The 24,297-nt window shown below is 26.5% G+C and overlaps 1 protein-coding gene across 1 annotated transcript in view; it reads left to right on the top strand.

Annotated features, from left to right (window-relative positions):
• Positions 1-22,253, top strand: part of LOC113375827 (excitatory amino acid transporter) — a 65,787-nt gene extending 43,534 nt beyond the window's left edge. Inside the window, exons 4-9 of the mRNA XM_026615777.1 lie at positions 12,237-12,445; positions 14,847-15,018; positions 19,183-19,377; positions 21,565-21,699; positions 21,816-21,927; positions 22,001-22,253. Of these exons, the coding sequence (XP_026471562.1) occupies positions 12,237-12,445; positions 14,847-15,018; positions 19,183-19,377; positions 21,565-21,699; positions 21,816-21,927; positions 22,001-22,123 (946 nt within the window). The 3' untranslated portion in view covers positions 22,124-22,253. The remainder of the gene's footprint in view (positions 1-12,236; positions 12,446-14,846; positions 15,019-19,182; positions 19,378-21,564; positions 21,700-21,815; positions 21,928-22,000) is intronic.
• The last annotated feature ends 2,044 nt before the right edge of the window (positions 22,254-24,297 follow it).

Genomic DNA, 24,297 nt, shown 5'->3' on the forward strand with positions numbered 1-24,297 from the left:
AAATTACTCGAAAGCCGGTTTTTAGGAAAAAATTATTGTATTCGTAAACCGGTTTCAGTAGTAAATACCGGTTCTCAATTTTATTTATTTTATTGTTCGGTAGTGCGTATTTCCATTACATTAGGGTTTGTCGGCACTAAGGAACCGGCTACGGAACCGAGCCCCAGAATAAAGTTATGACGAAGATTATTCGACCGGGTTTCACCGGGTTTCAGTTAAAAAAAACGATTTTCAGTGTATGAATAACTCTCAGATAAAATCGAAAATGATTAATATAGCCAAATGTACCAGATTGATAAAAAAATACTGTGCAAAGCGATAGCCGTCCCTCGTTATATAATTTTAAAAAGATTTACAAACGGATATATAAAAATTATTCATAAATACCGCATAATTAATTGTTTTAAAGTTATTTAATCCTGGTCATTTATTATTTTTTTGTTCTAAAAAATTCCATTTAAAATTATCAAGAAAATTGACGGAAAATGATGCATTTAATCACTAGATAATTTCTGTTAAAAATAGAATTTATTCTGTTATAAATAAAAAAATTATTCGAACAAGTAGTTTTTTTCATAAAAACCCGAAGCCTGTAAAAAACAATTTTTTATAAAAGTACTATTCGATTACTGGTTTTCTAAAAAGATTTTATATAAACTCTAGTGTACGTATATGTCTTTCTCAAAATTTGCCATTTCAATAGCTTATAACAATTCACTTAGAGATTTTTGACACAATAAAAATAAAAACGTTTTATGATGAATTTTCAGTAGTATTTTCGAAACCTTTCATATTGTTCGCAATATATTTTTTTACCTTTGCATAATAAATAGTTGTTTATGTTTATTAAATAATAAATGCAAATGAATCGTTGGAATTTGCATAGTAAAACCATATTTAAAATTTATTATCAATTATGTAAATTTATTTATTGTTTCTACACGCTCACGCATGTTTTTAACATACATATGTGCTTAATATTTTGGAGTATAATCAAATTTTTAGATATTTTAACAATCAGTAGATGTATTAAATAGTTTAAAATATTGAGATTATAAAAATATTTTAAAACTTCAAACTTGAATAAACTCATATACTAGCTCTGATTATCTTTTATCAGGATTATAATTTAACTAAACGAAATATGCAGTATTTAAGTAGTCAGTAAAACGTCATAAATTTTCAGATAATTTAAAATGAACCAGATAAATTTAATATGAAAGTTTGCAAATTTACAAACAAATAATAATAATTTATTCACTATCTCGCAAAATATATTACAATTATATATCAAGATTGCAATAATAATTTTCAAAAATAATATATAGTAACCTGCAGCTAATAGTAATATTTGAAAGTACATTATACGGTGTAATGAAATATAGGGATTCAAAATAAGTTTCAAAATTATTGCTAATTTTGACCTTATGAAACAAGTTAAACCTACATAATACAACTGAACTATTTGTTAGTTATATTGTTACATTTAACGTATTTTGGATAAAAAGTATATAAATTATCAATTCATACGCATTAAAAATAATTAGAATCATTTGCATATTAGCATATGATCCGAAAAATACATTAACAAAATGAATTCATTAAATTAGAGAATACAGAGAAAATTTTATGTTTACGAACCGTTGAAGCATTAACTGCCAATTATTTCAACAACACTTAGGAGAAATAATTAGACAACAATAAGTAATCGATATTACAGAGAACCAAAACAAATAAGCTAAAAGCATTTAAGTAAAATATAATTGAGATTGAAATATTTTAATTTATTGCGTGTTTTGCGGTATTAACAAATTTATGAATAATAAATAGATCAAAAATTATTTAAATAAAATAAATAATACAAATATTAATATATTTATTACTTTTATAAAATAATTTACACATACGAAAAATAAGATTTGAAGTTTCATACGTAATGAGTTATACACATGATAAAAATATTTGCATAGGAATGTAATTGTTCCAAATATTGTTCTACTCTGATACAGCTAGTATAATATCTAAAAAAAAATTATTATACATGCATTCAAATTTGATCATCTTCTAATTTATTTTTGGCAAATCTACAAACATAGTCCTTGTATCATATCTTAATATAAAAACATAAAAGGTCTGCCAATCTGATTAGTTTTAATATGCAAAAATATAGAGACTTAATAATTTAATTGAAACTATGTGATAACTGTGAAAACTAACCTTGGTAAACAATTTTATATTAAGCAAAATGATTAATTGAATTGTTTAACTTTGGAAAGAAATTAATGGCTATTTTTAATCTAATGATTAGGATTAATGTAGAGTAAAATTTGTGAACTTTACTAAGGCATAACATAATACAGCTCATTCCTCAATTTATTATCCAAATTTTCTTAGATTTTGATTTCAAATTACAAATTACGTTTTGTACATAATAATATATTTTTTTACAACGCTTGTTTATTTATTTTACAAAATAATGCTATTTTTGTGTAAAAATTGCTATATTTTTCACAATACGTATCAATTATAAGAAACACAAAAAATAGCCAACACTGTTTTAATATTAATTTCAAACAATATTATTTTACAGATATGACTTTCAACAATGTATATCATTATTTCCACTTTTTTAGAATTTTTTTCTATGAAAATCTACAATTTTTTAGTCATTTGTATAATGCCAGGAATGCATATAAAAAAATTATAATGACAAAACTAATCCTATTTGCATTAATCGGATTTACATAATACCGATTTGTAGTCATATGGAACACTAAATGAAAACATACAAAAGGTATAAAACCAGAAACCTGAGGATTTTATTATATTATTAAAATAAAGCGAAATTAGTATTTCTCAGAAAAAATGTACATATGATATCTCATTGTGTAAAGGGATTTTAGTATTATTCAGCATAAAATGAACACAATAGGTCTAATTTGGTAAAAATTATAACAAAACTTGTGTTTCTAATAATTTTATATGTTTTTATATGTAAATTGACTTTTTATTTTCATTTATTCCTATATCTTTAAGTTAAATTTTATTTTTTATTTGATATGAACGATTGTGTTTTTTTAACTTGGTTTATCTGGTTGTTATACATTACTTTTACTCATTATAGATATTAGTTTTCAAAAGCATATTTTTATAAAAAAGTAGTTTTTCTGTTGATTCTTTTACCATGACAAATTCAAAAGTATTTTAACAGACCATATGAAATATCATATTAAAATCTGAGAAAAACATTAAGAAATTATCGATCCACTCTCTTTTCATTATAAATCATTACTTATTAAAAATATTAGTTTTCAGAATCATATTTTTATAAAAAAGTAATTTTTCTGTGGATTCCAATCAAAACAAATTCAAAAGTATTTTAACAGACCATATGAAATATCAATTAAATCATATTAAAATCTGAGAAAAACGTTCAGAAATTATCGATCCACTCTCGTTTCATTTGAACTGGTTGAATATTGACACAAGTATTGAGATTTTTTAATATTTCAATTTACTTTTACATTTGCTTTAAATTTTTGAGTCAACAAAACTACGTCAGATCAAGGTAAATTGAGAAATAAATATTTTTTTCGTGGAAACGCAATATTATGAATGTTTACCAATAAAAGATCATTTAAGAGAGCGAAGTGACGCAGAAGAAAATTTCTTACTAAATAATTGAATTATTAGTATATTTTAAGGTGGTAAATTTAGATTTCAATCTTTTTATATTGATAATTGAAGTTATCAATATAATTTATATTTTTGTTTAGTCAAATATATTTGAGCTATGAGTTCTCATATAATTCGAATAATTATTACATTACAAGAGTTTTGTTTAAATAATAGAATTGTTTTTTCTCTAAAAATTATGGTTGCACTAAAAATGAATAAAAGACAAAAAATATTATTTATAATTAATAAATATTGATTTAACTTTTCAAATTTTAGAAAAATGTAAATAAAATAGCTTTTTCCGCTAAATACTGCGATATAACTTTGAAAAGCGATAAAATATTACAATAATAGGTGGTAAAATTAAAAAATGGAATGATCGAGTTGGAATAATACTAATAATAATAAACTGTGATAATATAAAAAATAATTACTATTGTAGTGAGTTGTATTAATTTAAATTATCACAATAAATTGCTTAAAGTTTGAGTTAAAAATGTTGCATTATTGTTTGTTGCAGCCACCAAGCAAAATATAAATGTTACTTAGGTGTATTACTTCTTTAAATATATTTATTTATTTATGCATCGCACGGTTAATTAACGACAATTTAAAAACACAGCTATCGTGGAAAAACTATGTAAACTTTTCCGCAATTTGCTAAGCCTCTCCAAACGCATTTTATCATTTTATATTTGCTCTGCAATTTACATATATTTGCTTTTCCGCAATTTCATTTGCGTTTCTTTACATTTTTCGTATTACCCACGTGTCTGATCTCTGCGGAATGGAAAACAAAAAATAGTTTTCATTTACATAATAAATAAAACTTACTAACATCGAATTCGAAGAAAATTCCAGGTGGCAACAGTGAATCGATAAATATATCTGAAAAACCGCCTAAAATAAATCTAGGATATCCATCATATGTAATTATTGGAATAGTCGTATGTCAGGTCACTGGCCGAAAATTGTACTCATATGTAAAATAATATAGAGAAACAATTTTTGTTTTTAAATAGTCAAGTATACTAATTTATATAATTCAACTACAATAATTTTTTTTGGTATAATAATAATTTATTATCATATCCAACCTGGGAAGATAAAATTTCTCTTATGGAAACATTTTCGTTTTTCATTTTTTTCTTTGAAAATATTATGTTCAAGAAAAGACAAATTAATTTGTTGATAAACTTGTTCTTTATTGCATAAAATATTTTTTTTATTCAAATAATCATTCAAGTTTTATAATTTATTGTCACTTATTTGTTGATTTAAACTCGGCGGCATCCGAGTGGCAAAGGTTAAGTAATTCAAATTCTCTTCAAATCTAATTATTCCAATCGAAACTTTTGCGTTAACATTTTTGTTGAATATCAAAATGTATTTTTCTTATTTCACATAAAAATTAATTTAATATTAAATCAATCAATAAAAAAATATTCATAATAATATAATATAAATATTTATTAAAATAATATAATAATAAATATAACTAATATAAGCTTCAACAAATGAATGCTTTCTATATAAATTAACAAAAAAAAAGTTTAGTATGAATATTCAATATTTATTACTTCATACAAATAAAATGATGAAATCCCGATAATTTTAAAAGAAATTTAAAACTAAATAATAATAAGCACTACATACTAATATTAAAACATAATTTGTCAAATTCTTAAACCAAAGTTTTATAAAATAAATTACTAAAAAATATACTAAATGAAAAAATAGTGTAAAAATAGATAAAACAAATTATCTAAGATTTACTAAACATTTGCTTGATATTTCAAGACAAAACTATATTTGCGATTTTTATATTTAGGTGTTTTAATGATTCATTCTATTTGAAATACTAAACTCAAATTTTCAGATACAAATTAGTCGTTTATAATAATTTATCAAATGTGTCTCGCCGAAAAAGAATTCCAAACCACAAATTGACGTGTTGTACTAAAATTACCATGAATATGTGGTTTTTACAGTAAATTATTATTAGAAAATAAAAGTTTATGTTGTTTAGTCTAGATTAATTCTTTTCATATAACATAATATTAAAAGCTCTGAATTATGGCTAAAACCCAAAACTAATCCATTCACAGCTACGGCGAATTCAAGACATGTATAATCGTTTTTCTATTTTGGGTATTTAAATACATGTTTAATAAAATAATTTGGATGTCTATTTAATGCTTCGAAGTTTGTAAACAGATTTTATGAGTTTACTGACTACAATTTGTCTAATGACAAAATAGCGTGATAGCTTCTACAAGGATTCGTTTCGATTTATGATCACTTGAAGAAACTTGAAATAATGATCGTACTAAGTAATTAATATATAAATATGAAGTTACCTTATTTATGAAATAAAATGGTTATCAATATATTGATATTGCTATTGCAAAAAAATGCTATTATCTGCTAATTATAGAGAATCTGCTAGACTGATCTTAGCACAAAACTTGTCAATGCCAGTCTAAAGCAAGATTTATCAGATACTTTTTAAATTTGCACCTGATGTTTTTGCGACATTTTTGGAAAAATGTCAAAAAATGGTCAAATTTTACACATATTTTTTAAATTTTGGTGTCCAACAATTTAGAATGTATCATATTTTGTGGCGATCACAAATTTCTCTCTTGTGAAGTAATCCCAATCAAATATAGTTTTAATATTGTATTTAATTTTTCATTTTTTTCCAGGTTTTGGTCTACGTCCCGCCCATCTGGATGCCGAATCAATAATGTTGATATCATATCCTGGAGAACTGTTCATGCGGGTCCTTAAATTGATGATCCTTCCTTTGGTGATAGCAAGTTTGATATCAGGATCTGCTAGTCTAAATGCTAGGATGAATGGACGAATTGCTTTACGAACATTATTGTATTTTGTTTCCACTTCCTTATTTAATGCCATTTTGGGCATTTGCCTGGTTCTCCTGATACATCCTGGTGATCCTGGTATGCATCCTGATTTTATCAGCTCCAATGGACCGAGACAAGTTAACATCTTGGACAGCCTTTTGGATTTGGGAAGGTAAATAATTTTTTTACGATTATCAAATACCAAAATAATCACACAAAATGAATCATTATATTTTAAAATGCTGTCATATAACATTTTCTACTATGGAAATATTTTTATCAAAGTGACAAAAATAAGTATCTGTGCGATTAAAAAAGCATTTCACTCAACATTCCATATTTAGATTAATATTTTTATCACTTAAGTACAATTTTATGTATCATGGAACCATGATAGTAATTAGGTAGAAATAAATCGATTTTTGGTGTTTTGTTTGTCGTCAACTATTCCAATATTTATTTTTTACGCAAGTAATCAACTAATAACCAAAAACCAACTGCCAGAAAGATAACAATAATGGATTTTTATTCAATTTGAGAAAATTTCCATTGACAAAAATTTATTAAAAAAAACATTATCGAAATTATCACGGAACTAATTTTCACAAAATGCGTAGTTAATTTCATGTTATTACAATATCTTTTGATAAAGTACTATTCTTATAATTTTTCTACAGCATTTATGGTATTTATGATTACCGACTTTCTTTAGCTTTAGTAATAGTTTATAGTTTGTTTGATTGTTTTGATTAATTATTAATTTTATTTGAAGCCAATACATAGTTTTAATATTATGAATAAATTAATAAAAGACTATAAAGCATTTGTGTTGGGATAATGGGATATAACAATTTTCTTATACAATTAGTTCAAATATTGGTTATAGATTTTTATTTGTTGACTACTAATTTGCTTTTAACATTTCTGTACAAATGCATTATTAATTTCTATGATTAATGGGTAGAACAAATTATTGTCTTGATAATTATGAATTACCTATATATCACAAAAGCGTAAACAAATCGTGTTTTGTTACATACAAAACAACATTTGAATTCGATGTCATAAGGACAATTATACCTTAATATACTATTATTATGTAATTGGTAAAACGTCTAGAATAAATTACAGTTAATTATGTTATAATTATGTAAGAGTTTTACCAAGTAGGTAGATCAGAATATTTTTTTAATTTCATTAGTTTTCATTAGTAATTTATTTAAATTAATTTAATATTGATCGATTATTTAAATAATTAAAAATTTTATTTGAATAATTTGAAAAAGTTGAAGAATATTTATATGAAATTGAATCATTTTCTTTCATAAATTATTTTTGGCAATTTACTTTATCAAAGTTTTAGCATAATTTATTTTAATTGCATTTATTTTAATTTGTATGAAGTAGTAATTTTATTGTTAATATTTTTAAAATTAATTTTTCCAAATAAGTATAAAATTATGTTTTACAATTATGACTATATAAGTTATACTTATTGTTGGTTGTTTCAAGCATTTAAATGTCAAATTGACACTCAAAACTTCAAATATGATTTCTGTTTTTTTAAAATTGCTTTGACGTCTTCAAATATATTATGCCTATGAGAAATTATATTAGTTTCACGATACACAATAATTGAATTAAAGTTAAGTGAACTAAAATAAATCCGTAAGCATGGTTTCTGTATCATTAATTTAATTATCAAATGCAACCTAGAAGTGATATACGTTTGTTAAACAAGGAATTTATCTCCATAACTTATTAGTCTCGACTTAGAGACTTATTAGTCTCGAAAAAGCGAAAACAATCTATTTCCATCTACTAATAAAATATGCTTCCTAAATATTTTTTCAACGGTATTGTTTTATTTTTATAAAAATAATGTTTTAAAAGCGACTGTATGCCACCAGAGAGGAAGTGCTCCACATTTTGTAAACCACGGAACTAATATAAATGTCTCAAACGCGAAAATAATCTATTTCCATTTACTAATAAAATATGCTTCCTTCATCGCATTACCTATGCCACTAAAGTGATATAAATATCTAAAATGCGATATCTATTTCGGTTTTCAGAAATCTGTTCCCGGACAACCTATTCCAGGCCGCGTTCCAACAGGCTCACACCGTCTACGTTCCCGCGCCCAACACGAACGCGAGTGACCTAGATCCTGAACTAGTACGAGCGGTGCAATACAGGTAAATTAATAAATATTTTATAAAAATTATATGATAAAATATCATTTGGTATGACAAAACACCCCATGCCAAACTATATCCTGATCGACCCATAGCAGCGGATGATACTTGGCTTGTCACCGATTTTCCTTCAGAGCGAATAAAACCACGTATACGATGAGAGATACTATACCTACGGGTAAATATCCGAACAATGTAAAAAATGTTACGTACATATTTATATTTCTTAAAATACATGTTCGTTTATTATTTTATACCAATTTTATATGTTGAAATATATCTTTAGTTTCATTGAGAGATACGTAAATTATATACATAAAAAAATCGAAATTTTGGAGAATTTTGGTTTACAAGCTAACAAAGTAATCTGCAGCATTTGTGTGTTAATTAAACTGCAACTATTATTAGTGCATACTCTGCACAAGATTTTTCTAGCAAATAAAAACAAACAATACTGAGAATCTTTATGCATGCAAATGTAATTGAAATGAGTTGTCATCAACTAAATAGTAAAACATAAATAATAACATGATTACGTAGTTGACTTAATAGAAACATGTTTTGGCATCCATTACAAAGCACAAGATTAATTTTTCCCACAAAAACAAATTTTATAAATAAGTTTGTAACTTTTGCACTATTTTTACATATTGTATAACGATTTGGAATCAAAACATATTAGAATTTGGAATAAAATATATTAGGAACAAAATTCACATTTGTCAAAGATTAAAATACTTTATCTGTATCAACTAGGATACAAAGATAAAAAATAAAATAGAAGACAATGATAATAATAATTAATTTTTTTATAGAGTGAACATAGCCGTAACATCGGCATTCTCAGAGATATTAATATAGACCAATGATGTTGAAAATTCCTTTGAAATATTTTTATTATTAATAATTTGTTTTAAATATTTTATAATTTCTATATTATTTACTTTAAGTAGGCACCAAAAGTGCGTGCATATTAGATACTTTATCTACAATACCTTAAGAAAATTCGTATCTTTCTATTATTTTCTTATTATAAATTTGTCTTTCAATACGAAAAAAACAGATTATTGCACATATTTAGCTTGAGTATAAATCCATATATACTTACAAGGTTTTGATTATAAATTGATTTACCATTAAAATGCTTATTACTTACGTATTAATTAGAGGTAAAATCTTAAAATCTTAAATCTACATGCAGAATTTTAGTAAACGTAATGAGTTTATATTTGTGACTGCTCTTCCAGGTATAGTTTTATTAATTTTTATGTTTTAATGATTATGTTTTCACAAAATTTTTCATTTTTATTGCATTCAAAATTATTCACCGAAAAAGTCTCTACTTTTTATTATTGCTCAAAAAAATTCTTAATATTATTCTGTAATTATAAGAAATATGTTATTTAAATAATGATATATAAATTTCCACACTGTCTATGCATCAAATGGTGTGTTAAAATTGCGATTAGCAATAAATTAACAACAAATAGAAGAATACGTTTATATATATATATATATATATATATATATATATATAACAATAATAAATACAAAAGTTACAGCATCGTATTAAATATTCATTACTACTTGATATGCATGAGAAAATCCCCTCGCTCAAGTACTTCCATTATTTCTAATGATCATGTCATTCAATGAAGAACATCTAAACGTATTTAAATTCTCAGTATTGTTTTGATTTCATTTGCCTTTAGAATTAATCTTTGCCAAGTTTGCACTTCGTTCCAAGAACAATTTTAAATTAATAGTTGTTATAAAATTTAAAAACTTATTTAAGAAATCTGGTCCAAGCAACAAACAAATTATAAATATATTTTTTTATAAAATATTAATTTTACCAGCTTACATGATCCAACTTGGTGTTCGACTATATTTTTACTCATAAATTATCACATACGTTTTCCTGTTCATTATGTGGTATAATTTTGAATTTACAAAACGTGTGTAAAGTGTTAATGCATATAATTTAAAATATCAATACTTCGGTTAGAATATCTCGTTTATATGTGCATATTTTATAGACATGTAGTGCTAAATGACCCGCTATTTGCTAAATCTAGATTTTAGCTTAACATTGAGCATGCTAATAATAATCACGAAAACATATTAGAAGCACGCGATCAACGAGTTACTGAATGGACTTTACTATTTATTCAAGTTTTTTTTTAATACATTCGAATATATATATATATATATATATATATATATATATATATATATATATATTTATATATTTGAGCAAACAAATATTTCACAAATTCGAATAATGATTATCAGATTGAACGAAAATGGATTGAATTATATTATACTCTATAAACTCATTCACATATTCGGTTGCTTTTCTAAAGGAACGAAATAATATATAATCATTTTATTATTCATTTATATTTATTACTTAAATTCATTCCCTTGTTATTGAATATTAATAAATTCTCGAATAAAATTTATAATAAGTCAGAGGAAACATATGAAAATCATCAAATATTCTATACAAAAACATTTTACATAAGCACATGTATTAATAACTAAGGCATGTAATACATATACAGCATTTTTACTACTAAATGAACATTTTATATTTTTGTTATATTTAATTTTCTGTAATATTTAATTATTATGAAAAAGTTTGACTAACCAGAACTTTACTAACAACGTAGTAGTTTAATCGAACTACTTTTGCTGGTTAATATAATATGAAATGAGTAATTGTAAAGTTTGTATATAATTGGATTCATAAATGTATTTTCTAACTTTTCAAAGGCTTTCAGAAATATCGATTACTCTGATTGCTATTATATTTCTCTATAAGTATATAATTTTATAAAGCATGACAATGATTTAGAAAAAATAAAGCTTTAAGTATAATTGTTGCCTTAAGTATTTTTTATCGTTTGAATTTCATACTTTTACATTACATAACTATTACTTTAAAATAATTACAATATACCAAAATTAAAGTAATTATATGACAAATTAATAAAAATTCGTTTTACAATGAATTCGATAAATTCTGTATGAATGAGTGTAAGATTATTTAAAAAATTTTTTTATATAATATGAAATATGTGAATAAACATATTATTATAATATAATGTAAAAACCTACAAAAAATTTTCCTTGAAGAAAAAAGTGTTTACTATTTCATTGAATATTGCGTTTGGTTAAGGAATTAACACTGGTTAAGCAATTATATTAAGACATTTTTATAATTATAAAAAAATCATATTGCAATTTTTTAAATTACTGATTCATGAAAAATATGTTTTTTTACAAAATTGAAAAAAAATGGAAATAATTTAATTTTTAAAATATGATAAATGATTCACAGTGTGGCATCTTCATTCTATAGGTTCATTATCGATAACAAAATATTAATATAAAATTACAGAAATAAAGTAATGATATAAAATCGAAATATAACTTTCAAAAAAATAATTCGTCGAAATTAATATCAATTTTACTTTTTTTTTAGGACTGGTACTAACACTTTGGGCATCGTGTTCTTTTGCCTAGTTTTCGGCACTTTACTGGGAACACTTGGACAGAAAGGTCAAGTCGTGATCGATTTCTTTGGTGCCATTTTTGAAGTCGTCATGAAAATGGTGACCGGAGTCATGTGGCTGACACCAATTGGCATCAGTAGCGTCATCGCCGGAAAAATATTGGGCGTCGAGGACCTCGGTGAGCAAATGTTGATGTGATGATGTTTTATTTTATTTTTTGATTTTGTTTTGTTGTATTTTTGTAGATAGTTTTAATGGTTTTGTAGGAAATTTGAAAAATTGAATATGTTTTGACATTGGCCAGAAAATACAATTTGCTAATTTTATGGTTTGTCGATGCTTTATGTCGTTCTGAAACCTTTGACACTAAAATTGAAATAAAGTACGTGGGTGTATTCATGTCGAATTTTAAGTCAATAATTTAATTAGTTAATTAGTTTATTAAGGCGATAGGAAGAACCGTTTCTATATGATTAGCAGATTAGAGCAACATTTTATTGAAATCATAAAAATTATAACAAAAATTCAGTAAGATCGTCCTGATTTTTTTTCTTTTATTTCTAACCTAAAAATACATATTGTAATGATTTTAGCACGTGTATAGATAAATCTGTACTGGTCAAACCCTACAAACATTTACCAGTTGATTGAACTCTTCAAATTTCCTACAAAATCCAATCAAAGGACATCGGATATATCAAACAAAGTAAGCAAAGACTTCATTTATAGCCAAAAAGCTAATAAATCTCGGATATTAATCATATTCTCTACTTATTAATATATCGATGTCCTTTGCCCATAAATATGATTTTATATCTGATCATTTACGAAGTGCATGGCGAGTGGACAAGGCACTAAATGATTAATATGTAATTGATAGGATGTGGAGTGTGATCAGAGAGAGAATAAATAAACTTCTTCATCTCCAAGAGGTACGTAACAAACACATCAGAAGGCATAAATTAACAATTGGATCACCGATTCATTATTTAACATGGATTCAGCTCTATAGATTTGTTATCCAGGACGAAATCCATCAAAACACTGTGATAAACTAGGATATTTATAGGAATTATTATATTTTTGTACACTTTGTATTTTCAGATAATTTTTGTATCAAGTTCTTTTTGTTAAGTTGTATTGTAAATGGTGGCTTGTTTTTTAATACGTCTAACAAATAACATTTCTTACAGGACATGAGGGAATTTGTTTTCAAACGTATGTCGAATATATAGAAAAATCACTCGACGAAGAATAAAATTAATAGAGTCGAGATTAATTCAATACTAAATTTTGAATCGGTGGCAATTTTTTTTAATAATCAAATAATTAAACATGTATTGATCGGGTGTATAGCGCATTTCTAGTTTCATTTACACCAAGAACCTATTCAGGCTAATATTTGATCAGCAGTACAACTAAACGTTTTAAATATCAATTTAATATCTTAAATATTAAAAAAAATAATTTTCATGATTTTTTTTCAAGTAGTTCTGTTTTTTTACTGTAGACATCGACTGATTGTTGAAATTAGCTGCACAATTATTCAAAAAAAAATCGGAAATGATAAAGTGTTTATAAAAAACAAATAGTTGCAAAAATGATAATTCAAATAGAAATCAAGCAATAAACGTTAATTTAAGTGATTGATGAAGATATAGAAAATAATGAACTTATTTAAGCTTATAACTTAAATAAGTTTATTTTTAAGCAACAAATATTGTTTTTTATTATTACTGTTCCACATGAAAATATGCAACGAATGTCGTTCTTTAAAATTTAGAATTTATTAAGCTCGAGTAGATTTTCAATATGACGCCAAATATTTAAAAAAAGCAATATTCATTTACATTTATTAAGTAAATAAATATTAATTATTTTTTTGAAGACATAAATCATCCGTAAACAACAGTCTAGATTAAGAAAATCGTGCGTGGCAACTCGCTCTTTATATTGATTATTTTTATCGTCAAAATCTAAACGAAAAATACCGAAATAATACACTATTAAATCCTCTAACTTTTTAATAATTCATCAACCGGCTAGAAAATACTATGTAACCTTGAGACGAAAATTTATTTGTTTCTTTTTCTACAAATTAACGAAGTGTTTTTTATTTTTGTATCCAAAATTTCCGAAGAAAATTCATGTTTTTACAGAAAACAACTATTTATAATCGTGTACACGTGTTTTACTATCAACTTCCACAAATATTATAGGCTTAACAGCTTGAAACAGCTGTAGGATTTGTCTTGAGATGTAAATTTGCTCATGTTTAATCAATTTGCTGGGTAAGTATTTCAACTAATTTTTATTTTTAATTTCTCATCAATTTCAGATGGAAGAACTCTGATTTTAATTTCCATACACTTTTAGTTTCATTACCACGAGATCAAAATTTTCAGTTCTCAGCAGCAGGAGACATTTTTATATTTTTGTTGCTACCAGATTTTTTGTTGTTTTTCTTGCTTTTTTTCTACGGAACTTTACAGGCTTCTTCGCAGAGAGATGTGTTAATTTTTGTGGGATTGAATTTCGAAAAGATTTCGGGTGTATATATTGATTAAATCTGTTCGTAGGTCTGGTGATGTCTCAATTAGCCTGGTTCATTGCTACGATTGTGGTAGGAGTTTTCTTTTACCAGCTGGTCGTGATGCAACTACTGTACTTCCTATTCGTGAGAAAGAATCCTTATAAATTCTACTTTGGATTGGTGCAGCCGATGCTGACAGCTTTCGCCACTGCATCCACGTAAGTTGTTAAAACATATTTTATTCAAATATTTTTATCATTTATACTTTGAGCTACTAGCTATTATTATCATTATCATTATATTACATATATTCAGGCAGTTTATGTCACAGATATCTTAAATTAGATTTTTTTAAATAATATAAGGAAAGTAGCAAGAGAAAAATATATTCGATTAGTCCAAGAGCAATAGGTACTTCATATATTAGGAGACATCTACTAATCACGCGGTGAATTTTCTAAAGATTTTTGGACCCTCCTCCTCGTTGGTGATACGTGGTAAAATTCCCAAATACCCCCCCCCCATCAAACATAACGTGTATTTGCAGAAAAATTGTAAAACTTTTGATTTTTTTTTAAATGTTTGGATTTAGAAAAAAAATAGGTAAAAATCCACGTGATATTTCGTAAAACCCCCCCACCCCATAAATACTACACGTGATTAATGCACAAGCCCTGATAAACTACTAATAAATTTTATCAAGTTAGTTTTTTGTAGTCCATATAGCGAAAATAACTCCGGCCGGATTTGAACCCGCCCGGATATAACTTTGCCCAGATTTAACTCCGGTCGAATATGACTCCGGCCGTAAACAACTTCGAGTTTTTTTTTATCTTAAACCCCAACTCCGCCCCAATATGACTCCGCACGGATATGACTAGCCGTTCGGTTTTTTTAATTAATGAAGATTTTAAAATTTGTGTATTTTTACTAGAGAAAAAAATTTGTTAAATGTCGATTTTTTTGAAAATTGAAAATGTGTCGATTTTTTTAAAGAAAATATGGTAAAAAATAAATATACGTGATATCTTACTATACTCGTTCACGTGATATTTTGTGAATTTTTGTCAATACATACCGCATTAGTTAAGGCAAAATATTAGTTATACCTAGTTTTTATAGGGATTTAAACTTATTTAAATAAAGTACCAAAACTGTTCGAAAACCATACAATTAAAAGTCATGAATTTAAAAATTTTATCTTATTTTCAAATTTTACCTCTTGTTCCAACCCTTAGACCATAGAGGTTCGAAACAAAAATGCAGACACCAAATGCAACAATTAATTATATCAACAAACAACGCCAAGATTATTGAAATCGATCCAAGTTTCCTAATTAAATATGTATTTGAAAAAACTACCATACATCTTTAATTAAACCAGCTATTTTTATGAACTGTGACCGATTTTTTTTCGGAGTACAGACCTGCCAAACTATTTTCGCAATCTGAAATCAATCGTATCGGTCAATAAATAAATAACAAGTAAACGTGCTCTCTTTGGAACATGATAACTGACAGCAAATCGTTTTAAATCAAGAATTTGCCAAAGACATAACTTACAGTGAATACTAAATTAGTTTTACTAGCACGTGTCTGGCAAAATGTCGGCCTAAGCCAATTTTCTGTCATAGTGTTTCTATTTCAAAATGATGATTCGAAGTTCTTTAACCTCGTCGTGTGCGAAAGCCGGGAAAATTTTTCAACATTGACATTTCTTTGTCATAAAAATTATAATAAAAAGTGTCAAAGCTTAGAAAACATGCTATGGAAAAAATCTTGAGTTTTTTATGGTTTTAGTACAAACATTTGAGCGAAATATAATATACGAGGCACATCAGATGACAATGACAGGAGATTGATTAGTTTTTATAATGGAAAATTTTGTGTCGATTATTTTATTTTATTTTTGTATGTTCAGTTTGAGCTCTTTCTTTTTAGGAAAAGAACGTTACAAAGCTGTTAAATATACTCTAATTTTACATTTAATTAAAAATTTAAAATACTTGTAAAATGGTGAAATACTTGATAATTTTATTATTGAAAAATTTCGAGTATAAGAATAGTAATTCAACAAGCAAAGAACAAGATTTTTGATAGTTTATTTTAGATTTTGCAAATATTTGATATAGACGCAAACTTGGACAAAATCAAGTATATCGAATGGAAAAATAACTATTGAGTTGTTTACTAAAGGGGCATTTTTCCAACATGCCCCTTTAATAAACAATGTTACTTTATCGCCGACTATTGTAAATTCGACAAATTAATTAAATGTCCTTAAACGGACAGTAGTAGATAAGAGAGATAATAAAAAAAGTATTACAATCCTGATTAAATGCTCCAATTTTTTTATTAAACGTGCCAACATTCTTTCGTACTTTTTTTTTAATAAAGGGCTTTTCAAAGTTGATCGGTTTTAAAATATTTAAGTTCATAGTTAAAAAAAAAGTCATAATTCTTAAAAACTCGTGACAATTGTTTTATTAGTTTCGTCTGTGAACCTAGAAATGTCATTCACGGTTACGGTTCCCAAGTTTAAATAAACAAAACGAATAAAAATTAACCACAATAACAGAAAAAAATGTCGTAATATTACCAAAGCTCTAAGTTATACTTAAAAGCTCATAACTTTCAAACAACCTGAGTCTTTTTTTCTGAATTTATTCAGGACAAAAAGTCAATACTATCATTACTCTCAATCAATGCTATATTTAATAATGTACTTATTACTAAAGGAGATGCAAAAAGCATTGCAGAAATTCGTTGAACAGGTTATTCAGGGATTAAAGGACTAGGAAACATCAGAAATTTTAAAATTGTAATGTTCATGCAGAAAAATTTCTAATCGGAGATTTTGTTTCTTAATTTTCTTTCAATTTCTTCCTTGCCACGGAAAGGAAACGACATATATTATAAATTTTTAATTATGATGCAGAAAAAAATCTAGATCGGAGATTTTATCATTTTTTTAACTTCCCGTAGGGTAAGTTATTGTAATGGGCCGAAAATCGGAATTGAAAATTTTAACATTTCTCGACGTTTTGAAGGTTTCTGAACGTTTTGGCATACCTCAGAAAAAATGGATGTGTGTGTGTGTGTATGTGTGTGTGTGTGTGTATGTATGTATGGATACAAATTTCCAGTCACGTTTTAGGGCGCACGGATCAACCGATTTGAATGGTTCAAAAAACATTCGATTCCTATTGATAGGGAAAAGAGCTGATTAGTTTTTGGCAAAGGCAGGTCCAGCCGTTTCGGAGATACGAAGCAAAGAGTGCAGAAAATAGAAATCGAATTTTTGAGAGAACGGAGTATCCGATTTGAATGATCTAAAAAACATTCAATTAGTAATTATTGGGAGAAGTGCATATTAGTTTTTGGCAAAGGCAGGCGCAGCCATTTCGAAGATACGGAGCTGAATATGTAAAAAATGGCAGTTTTGAGAGAACTAAGCGTCCGATTTAAATGATTCAAAGAACTTTCTGCTTGTCTTAATAAAATAATTGATTTTGGAAAAAAAAATTCTGTTCCAATTTTTTTTTTTTTTGTTTTTTTTTTTTTTAGTTTTTTGTATATCGAAAATATTTCAGATTTTATTTTTAATTCTGACTATAATTCTAATATACTTTACAAATAATTTCAACTTTGCAATTCAGTTTATATAATTCTCATAAATATTAGACAATGTTACAATATTTATAATAATCTATTTGAAAACATTCAGTATTCCTCAAACATTTCGTTACGGTACGGGAAGTTCCAGCAATTTGCCTTAAGGCACGATGCCATAATTGCCTCAAGACAGAATTCCACTCACAGCTAGTTATTTCTTGCTATTCGACCTCAAATTTCGACATTAGATTCGTGTTCAGCGGTAAAAAATATGTATATAAGAAATCATATGTCGCTGTGTTAATGACAGTTTTTTGAGAACGCAGATTATTCGATTCACATTTTAATCCAGTGATTGCTATGTCTTCTAAAAGTTTATTCAATGCAACATCAACATTGGCTATAAATATTAAGACTAGTGTTGCATGGCATCCTGCCTTAAGACATTTTGCTAGAAACTTTTAAAACTTTTTTAACTTGAATTTAAATTGAAATCAGAATAATCTCAGTCAGATATTTAACAAAAAAAACAAATATTGTTGGAAAATTTTTTTTTAAATGTGGACGACAAATTCTATCCACACATACATGCACACTTTCATTTTTTCTAAGTTATGCTAAACTGTTCAACTTCGAAACCTTTGAAACCTTCGATTATTGGACGATTAATATAACTTACCCCACTGAGAGTTAAGTAAACAATAAAAAGTATTATGTATTATATCTCTATTAATGAGTCTATTATTCAAAATGCTACTAATTTTCAGGGCCGCTGCTTTGCCGGTTACGTTCCGAAGTATGCACGAGCGCCTGCACGTGGACAAGAGGATAACGCGGTTTGTCCTGCCGATCGGGTGCAACATCAACATGGACGGAACAGCCCTTTTCGTGGCCGTCGCCTCGATATTTATCGCTCAGATGAATGGAATTTATTTAGGATTTGGAGAGATTGTAACAGTTTGGTGAGTAAAGTAATTAGTAGATAATTAAAATTGTAATTTGATATTGAATTTTAGTAATTGAAGTATTACAATAGACTGAAAATATTATTTAGTACATATTTTGCACTTATTTATTGGCATTTAAAGTCCATTTATGATTTCATTGGGTTTGCTCATAGATAAGTGGCTAGAGAATCAGGTCCCGGGTTCGATTCCCCTTTAAGCAGTTTGTATTCAAGCATTTGCGACAACGGTCTCCATTTAAAATTATAGATAGCAATATATTTTCAAGAAAAAATAGCCCTTATCCAGCATTGCTGCATCAAAAAATATTCGCCCTGTTACTAAAATTGTGCTAATAATTTATACGTCTAATAAGCCCAATCATACATAGATGAGGCAACTATTTGAGTTGCCATAATAAGAAAAACATACGTAAATACCCCCTACCCCTTTAAAATACTATTTGTTCTTAAAAAGCAAGTAATTCTGATTTTAGCAATCTTAGGTTGAAAAATTGCAAAAATAAAATAAAGGAAAAATAGAAACGTGATTTATTATAAAAAAAACATTGAAGGTGGGGAAAATCTTTTCCAAAGAAATGAACTTAATTGTTACCCTCAAGTAATTATTTAAAATTTTGATTTCTGAAAGGCTATTTAAAATACCATGTGCTTTTGAAAAACGTAATTGTTCTATCGTCAAAAAGTTAATTCATAAAGAAATGATGAATGAAATATTAAAAATGAATACTTCTAAAGAATTTTAATTTACACGCAGGAACATGACGTATGGACCTTAATCATATAATTTTCAAATCATGTTGTTAGTAATAAAATCTTTTATTTGCTATTTTATAAAATAAAATATATCTTTATGTAATGTATATTTTATACTTAAAGCATATGATGAATAAACTATGAATAAAAATTTAATTTAATAAAAAAAGAGTACGCATAAGGTTCACACGCGATTGAAGTAAAACTTATTTAATAAATACATCATATAACAATTTTGAATAATGTTTATTAGTATTATGGTAACACTCGTGATGCACACATTTATTAGTGTCGACCATTATACACATTTATATAATAATAAATTATAAATTATATATTTACATGGTTCTTATAATGTTTATTTCATAAATTTATCAAAAAAAAACGTGATGAACAAACATAAAGACGAACATGTTGGTTGAGTTCTGGGACAATCCTGCACATGTATATTGGCAAATACTTTTATATTGGTAAAAAAATATAAATTGTATATTTAAGCAAAATATTATTTTTGTTTTCTTAGTTCAACAATACCTATTTTGAAATTAAATTATTTAATAAACTGCAAAACGTGTACTCGTGGCTGCAAAAATTAAATGTTCAGGTATGTCACGTACTTCTTTTATTTGCCATGAATAAAATAATATTTAAAGAGTTGTTATAAGGATAAAAATGAATTTTATACAGTACCCGTATCAAAATTCTGCTAACGATAATCATAGAACTTGTATTTCTTGTAAGATACCTATTTCATATTCACGTATGCCTAAACCTTAAATTCTATGTTGTACGCCTTTTAATTAACTATATAGTACGCCTAATACGCCTACAACCCTATATACATAATACACCCAATATTATTTCTTATCTTAAGACTATAATTTTTCTTAAACGTAATTTTTTCGAACCCTACCGAAAATCGAACCCGAGTCCTCTGCGTGGCAGGCAGAGACCTTAACCCCTAGACCACCGTAGCGCTGTGATTGGTCAAGATTTGTACTATGATGTAATTTTAAAATGTTTATTTATCTATTTATGTCGATTTCCTTATTGATATCGATACGCATACAACGTTGATGCCGGTACGCATACAACGACAGATCTCTATTCACATACGCGACGACTAATCGACCCGTATAGAAATGAAGTCAAGAGCGAATGACGAATCATTGGCACTCGACTCTTATCTTATCTGCCGTAACGCACTTCCATTGCATTTGTACAGATTTACATTCTAGTTGCGCCTAAAGAAGTTTTACTTCAAAAGTCTTTATATTTTTTATATTTAGAATCACGTTAGTTAAATTATTTGATAATTGTTATAGATAATATTAACAACTTGTGAAATTGCAATTATTATTATAGTCGCAAGATTTTTGTGATCGACAAAGTTAATTAACCATTAATAATTTTATTTTATATAAATTAGTTTAACATCGACTGCTGCATCAATGTCTTCGGCGTCCGTGCCATCGGCTGCGTTAGTTCTTCTGCTCATGGTGTTGACGGCGATCAATGCACCAATTCAAGACGTCAGTTTATTATTTGCCATCGATTGGTTTGTGTAAGTATAAAGATCGATTACAACATAAAATCAACATTCATAAAAGTTATACTTCAGTAACTATTTGGAACCACGTAGTTGTTGCAAATTTACCAGTTTTCATTAAAAATTTACAGAGACCGAGTGCGAACAACGAACAACATGTTGGGTGATTGTTATGCAGCTGCAATTGTCGAACATTTGTCCAAAAAGGAACTTATGGCTTGTGATGCAGCAGCTATTTATCAAGTAATATCATAAATAAATGTTCAAATAATTTATCAATTAATAATAATTTTAAATATTATTTTTTATTTTCCAGAACGACAGATCACCAGTATTAAGTAACGGGCACGTCGTACCTCGCCAAACCGAGTTGGACATAAAAGATTCACCTGAAACCGTGGTGATAGACATACCAAGAAATGGAAGTCTAAAAAATTAAAAAACTAACAACAAAAATTATTTCTGATGCGGATAAATCTTTGAAAAATCCAACGCGGTGTTTTTATTACAAAATCTAAATCCGCATCATTTTTTTTCGTATCGTGTATATTACAAGACTGATTCTAACATTGAGATAAGTGGATTGATGAAGTATTATCATATAATTATGATGGTTGTTGAATTGAATTAGATTTAGAACCATATTTTGTATTTTTAGAAATTTTATTTAATTAATTAATTTTAAACTTGACCATGATTTATTCAAATGCTCATAAAACTTGATCGTAATAAAAACAGTATTTTTTCATGTATTGTTGAAATTATTTTAAAACAACTGGGGATATGCAATGGTAAACTATATTATTACATCTGTGAAGCTGGGTGAATAAATTTATAACAAAGTATCCTAAAATAACACAAAAATATTAAACTGTTGTATGTGGATCCAAAAAAAAATTAAACGATCTATGAAGACCATTGTTTGATATCAAGATTCGGCTTTACAGTGATTAAAAACTAAATTCTTTCATAAATATTTTTTTAATGTTGCTCTCAAAGTATTTTATTTGCCTTGCATATTCCCTATACCGAAATATGTTCAAAATCACACTCCTAAAATATTGTTCAAAAACTAAAAAAAACTCAAAATTAGATTTAAAACTACTGCCCCAGATGTCCTTAAATTTAGAGACTGTACTTATTAATGATATATGAACTTTTTGAACATATCTTTGAGATTGATTATATTTCTGCTAAACGTGTAAACCTTAATAGAATAAGTCAAGAGAACAATAAATGCTAGTTGTTAATTAAAACCTAGAAATACAGGTGACACAAAAATTATTTAGCAATTACTATGTATGTAAATGTTTGTATCGTGTCTACTTTAATTAAAACAAAGAATATTGATATAAAATCAAAAATCATTTTTGTTAAATAGTTATATCAACCATTTTCACAGTAAAAAGATTAATTCAGTTAAGTCAATGCAAATGATGTGAATCTGGGCATGAACAAATTTAAAATAACAAAAATTACAAAACTCATAAACTTTCAATTTTGATTCTCGACAGTATGACTATTTTTTCTTCTACCCCAGATTGACATTAAAATATCATTTAATTTTTAAAAATTTACTTTTTTTTGTTAACTCAACATTTGTGATCTAGAAACATAGAATTTGCACCAAATGTGCGCCAAAAATCGTCATCGACATATAATAAACAAAAGGCGTGTACAATTTCATATAGTATTTTTGTGTGCATTTATATTAACAAAAATTGATTACCATGAATACTGCAAAATAGTTATGGACGTGAGATACTGGAGATTTAAGAATAATATAAATTTTATTCAAATTTTAACATCATGGGGATCAAAATTATATCCCAAAAACAAAAATTTTCCACAAAAACAGTAGAATTTGTAAAGCAAAGACTTTGTATATATGTACTAAGGATATACATATACATATATAATTTAAAAATTAAATTAAAATCTATTCAGGGCATATTTTATACATAGATTTCACAGGTTTTATAGCCACATGAACACGAAATATGAATAGAACTTTCATTAAGATTATCAATTTTTAATAGAAGTATCAATATCAATATAGTTCATAATATTTTATGGCTTTACAATATGTAATTTCAGTTATATAATCATTTTTATCACGTATTTAAAATATCCAAATTAATTCCAAATTAAACAATATGGAGCCCGTCTGTTTGTTTATTGCAAAAGATAAATGGAATAGTATCATGCTGCATTTGGCACAGAATTTTATCAAAAAATGCACTACTCTAGCAAATTTATAATATAAATGTGATTTGACTTAATTTTTATTTATTTTAGTTTCAGAAGAAATTTTAATTGACACAGAAATACCATGAAAAATAATTTTCTTCACAAATAATTGTTATGATAATTGTATGACTATATAAAATTACATAATTATTTGATTTCTTACGTAAAAAACGCCTTCGTACATTTTCATACAACAGTAAAAAGTATACTGTCTTCAGTTTCAATATGCATATATATTCACAAGATTTTTGTTAAATATACTGATCATTGTGATTAATTAATTTCTGTTTCAAAAGCATCAACTACTTATTTTTGATATACTGTAACATACAAAATTAGTTTAAAATAAAATTAAAACGCTGT

This window comes from Ctenocephalides felis, unplaced genomic scaffold (assembly GCF_003426905.1).
Source record: "Ctenocephalides felis isolate EL2017-DRISC unplaced genomic scaffold, ASM342690v1 CF-g0.4_SCAFFOLD_00845, whole genome shotgun sequence".
Taxonomy (NCBI): domain Eukaryota; kingdom Metazoa; phylum Arthropoda; class Insecta; order Siphonaptera; family Pulicidae; genus Ctenocephalides; species Ctenocephalides felis.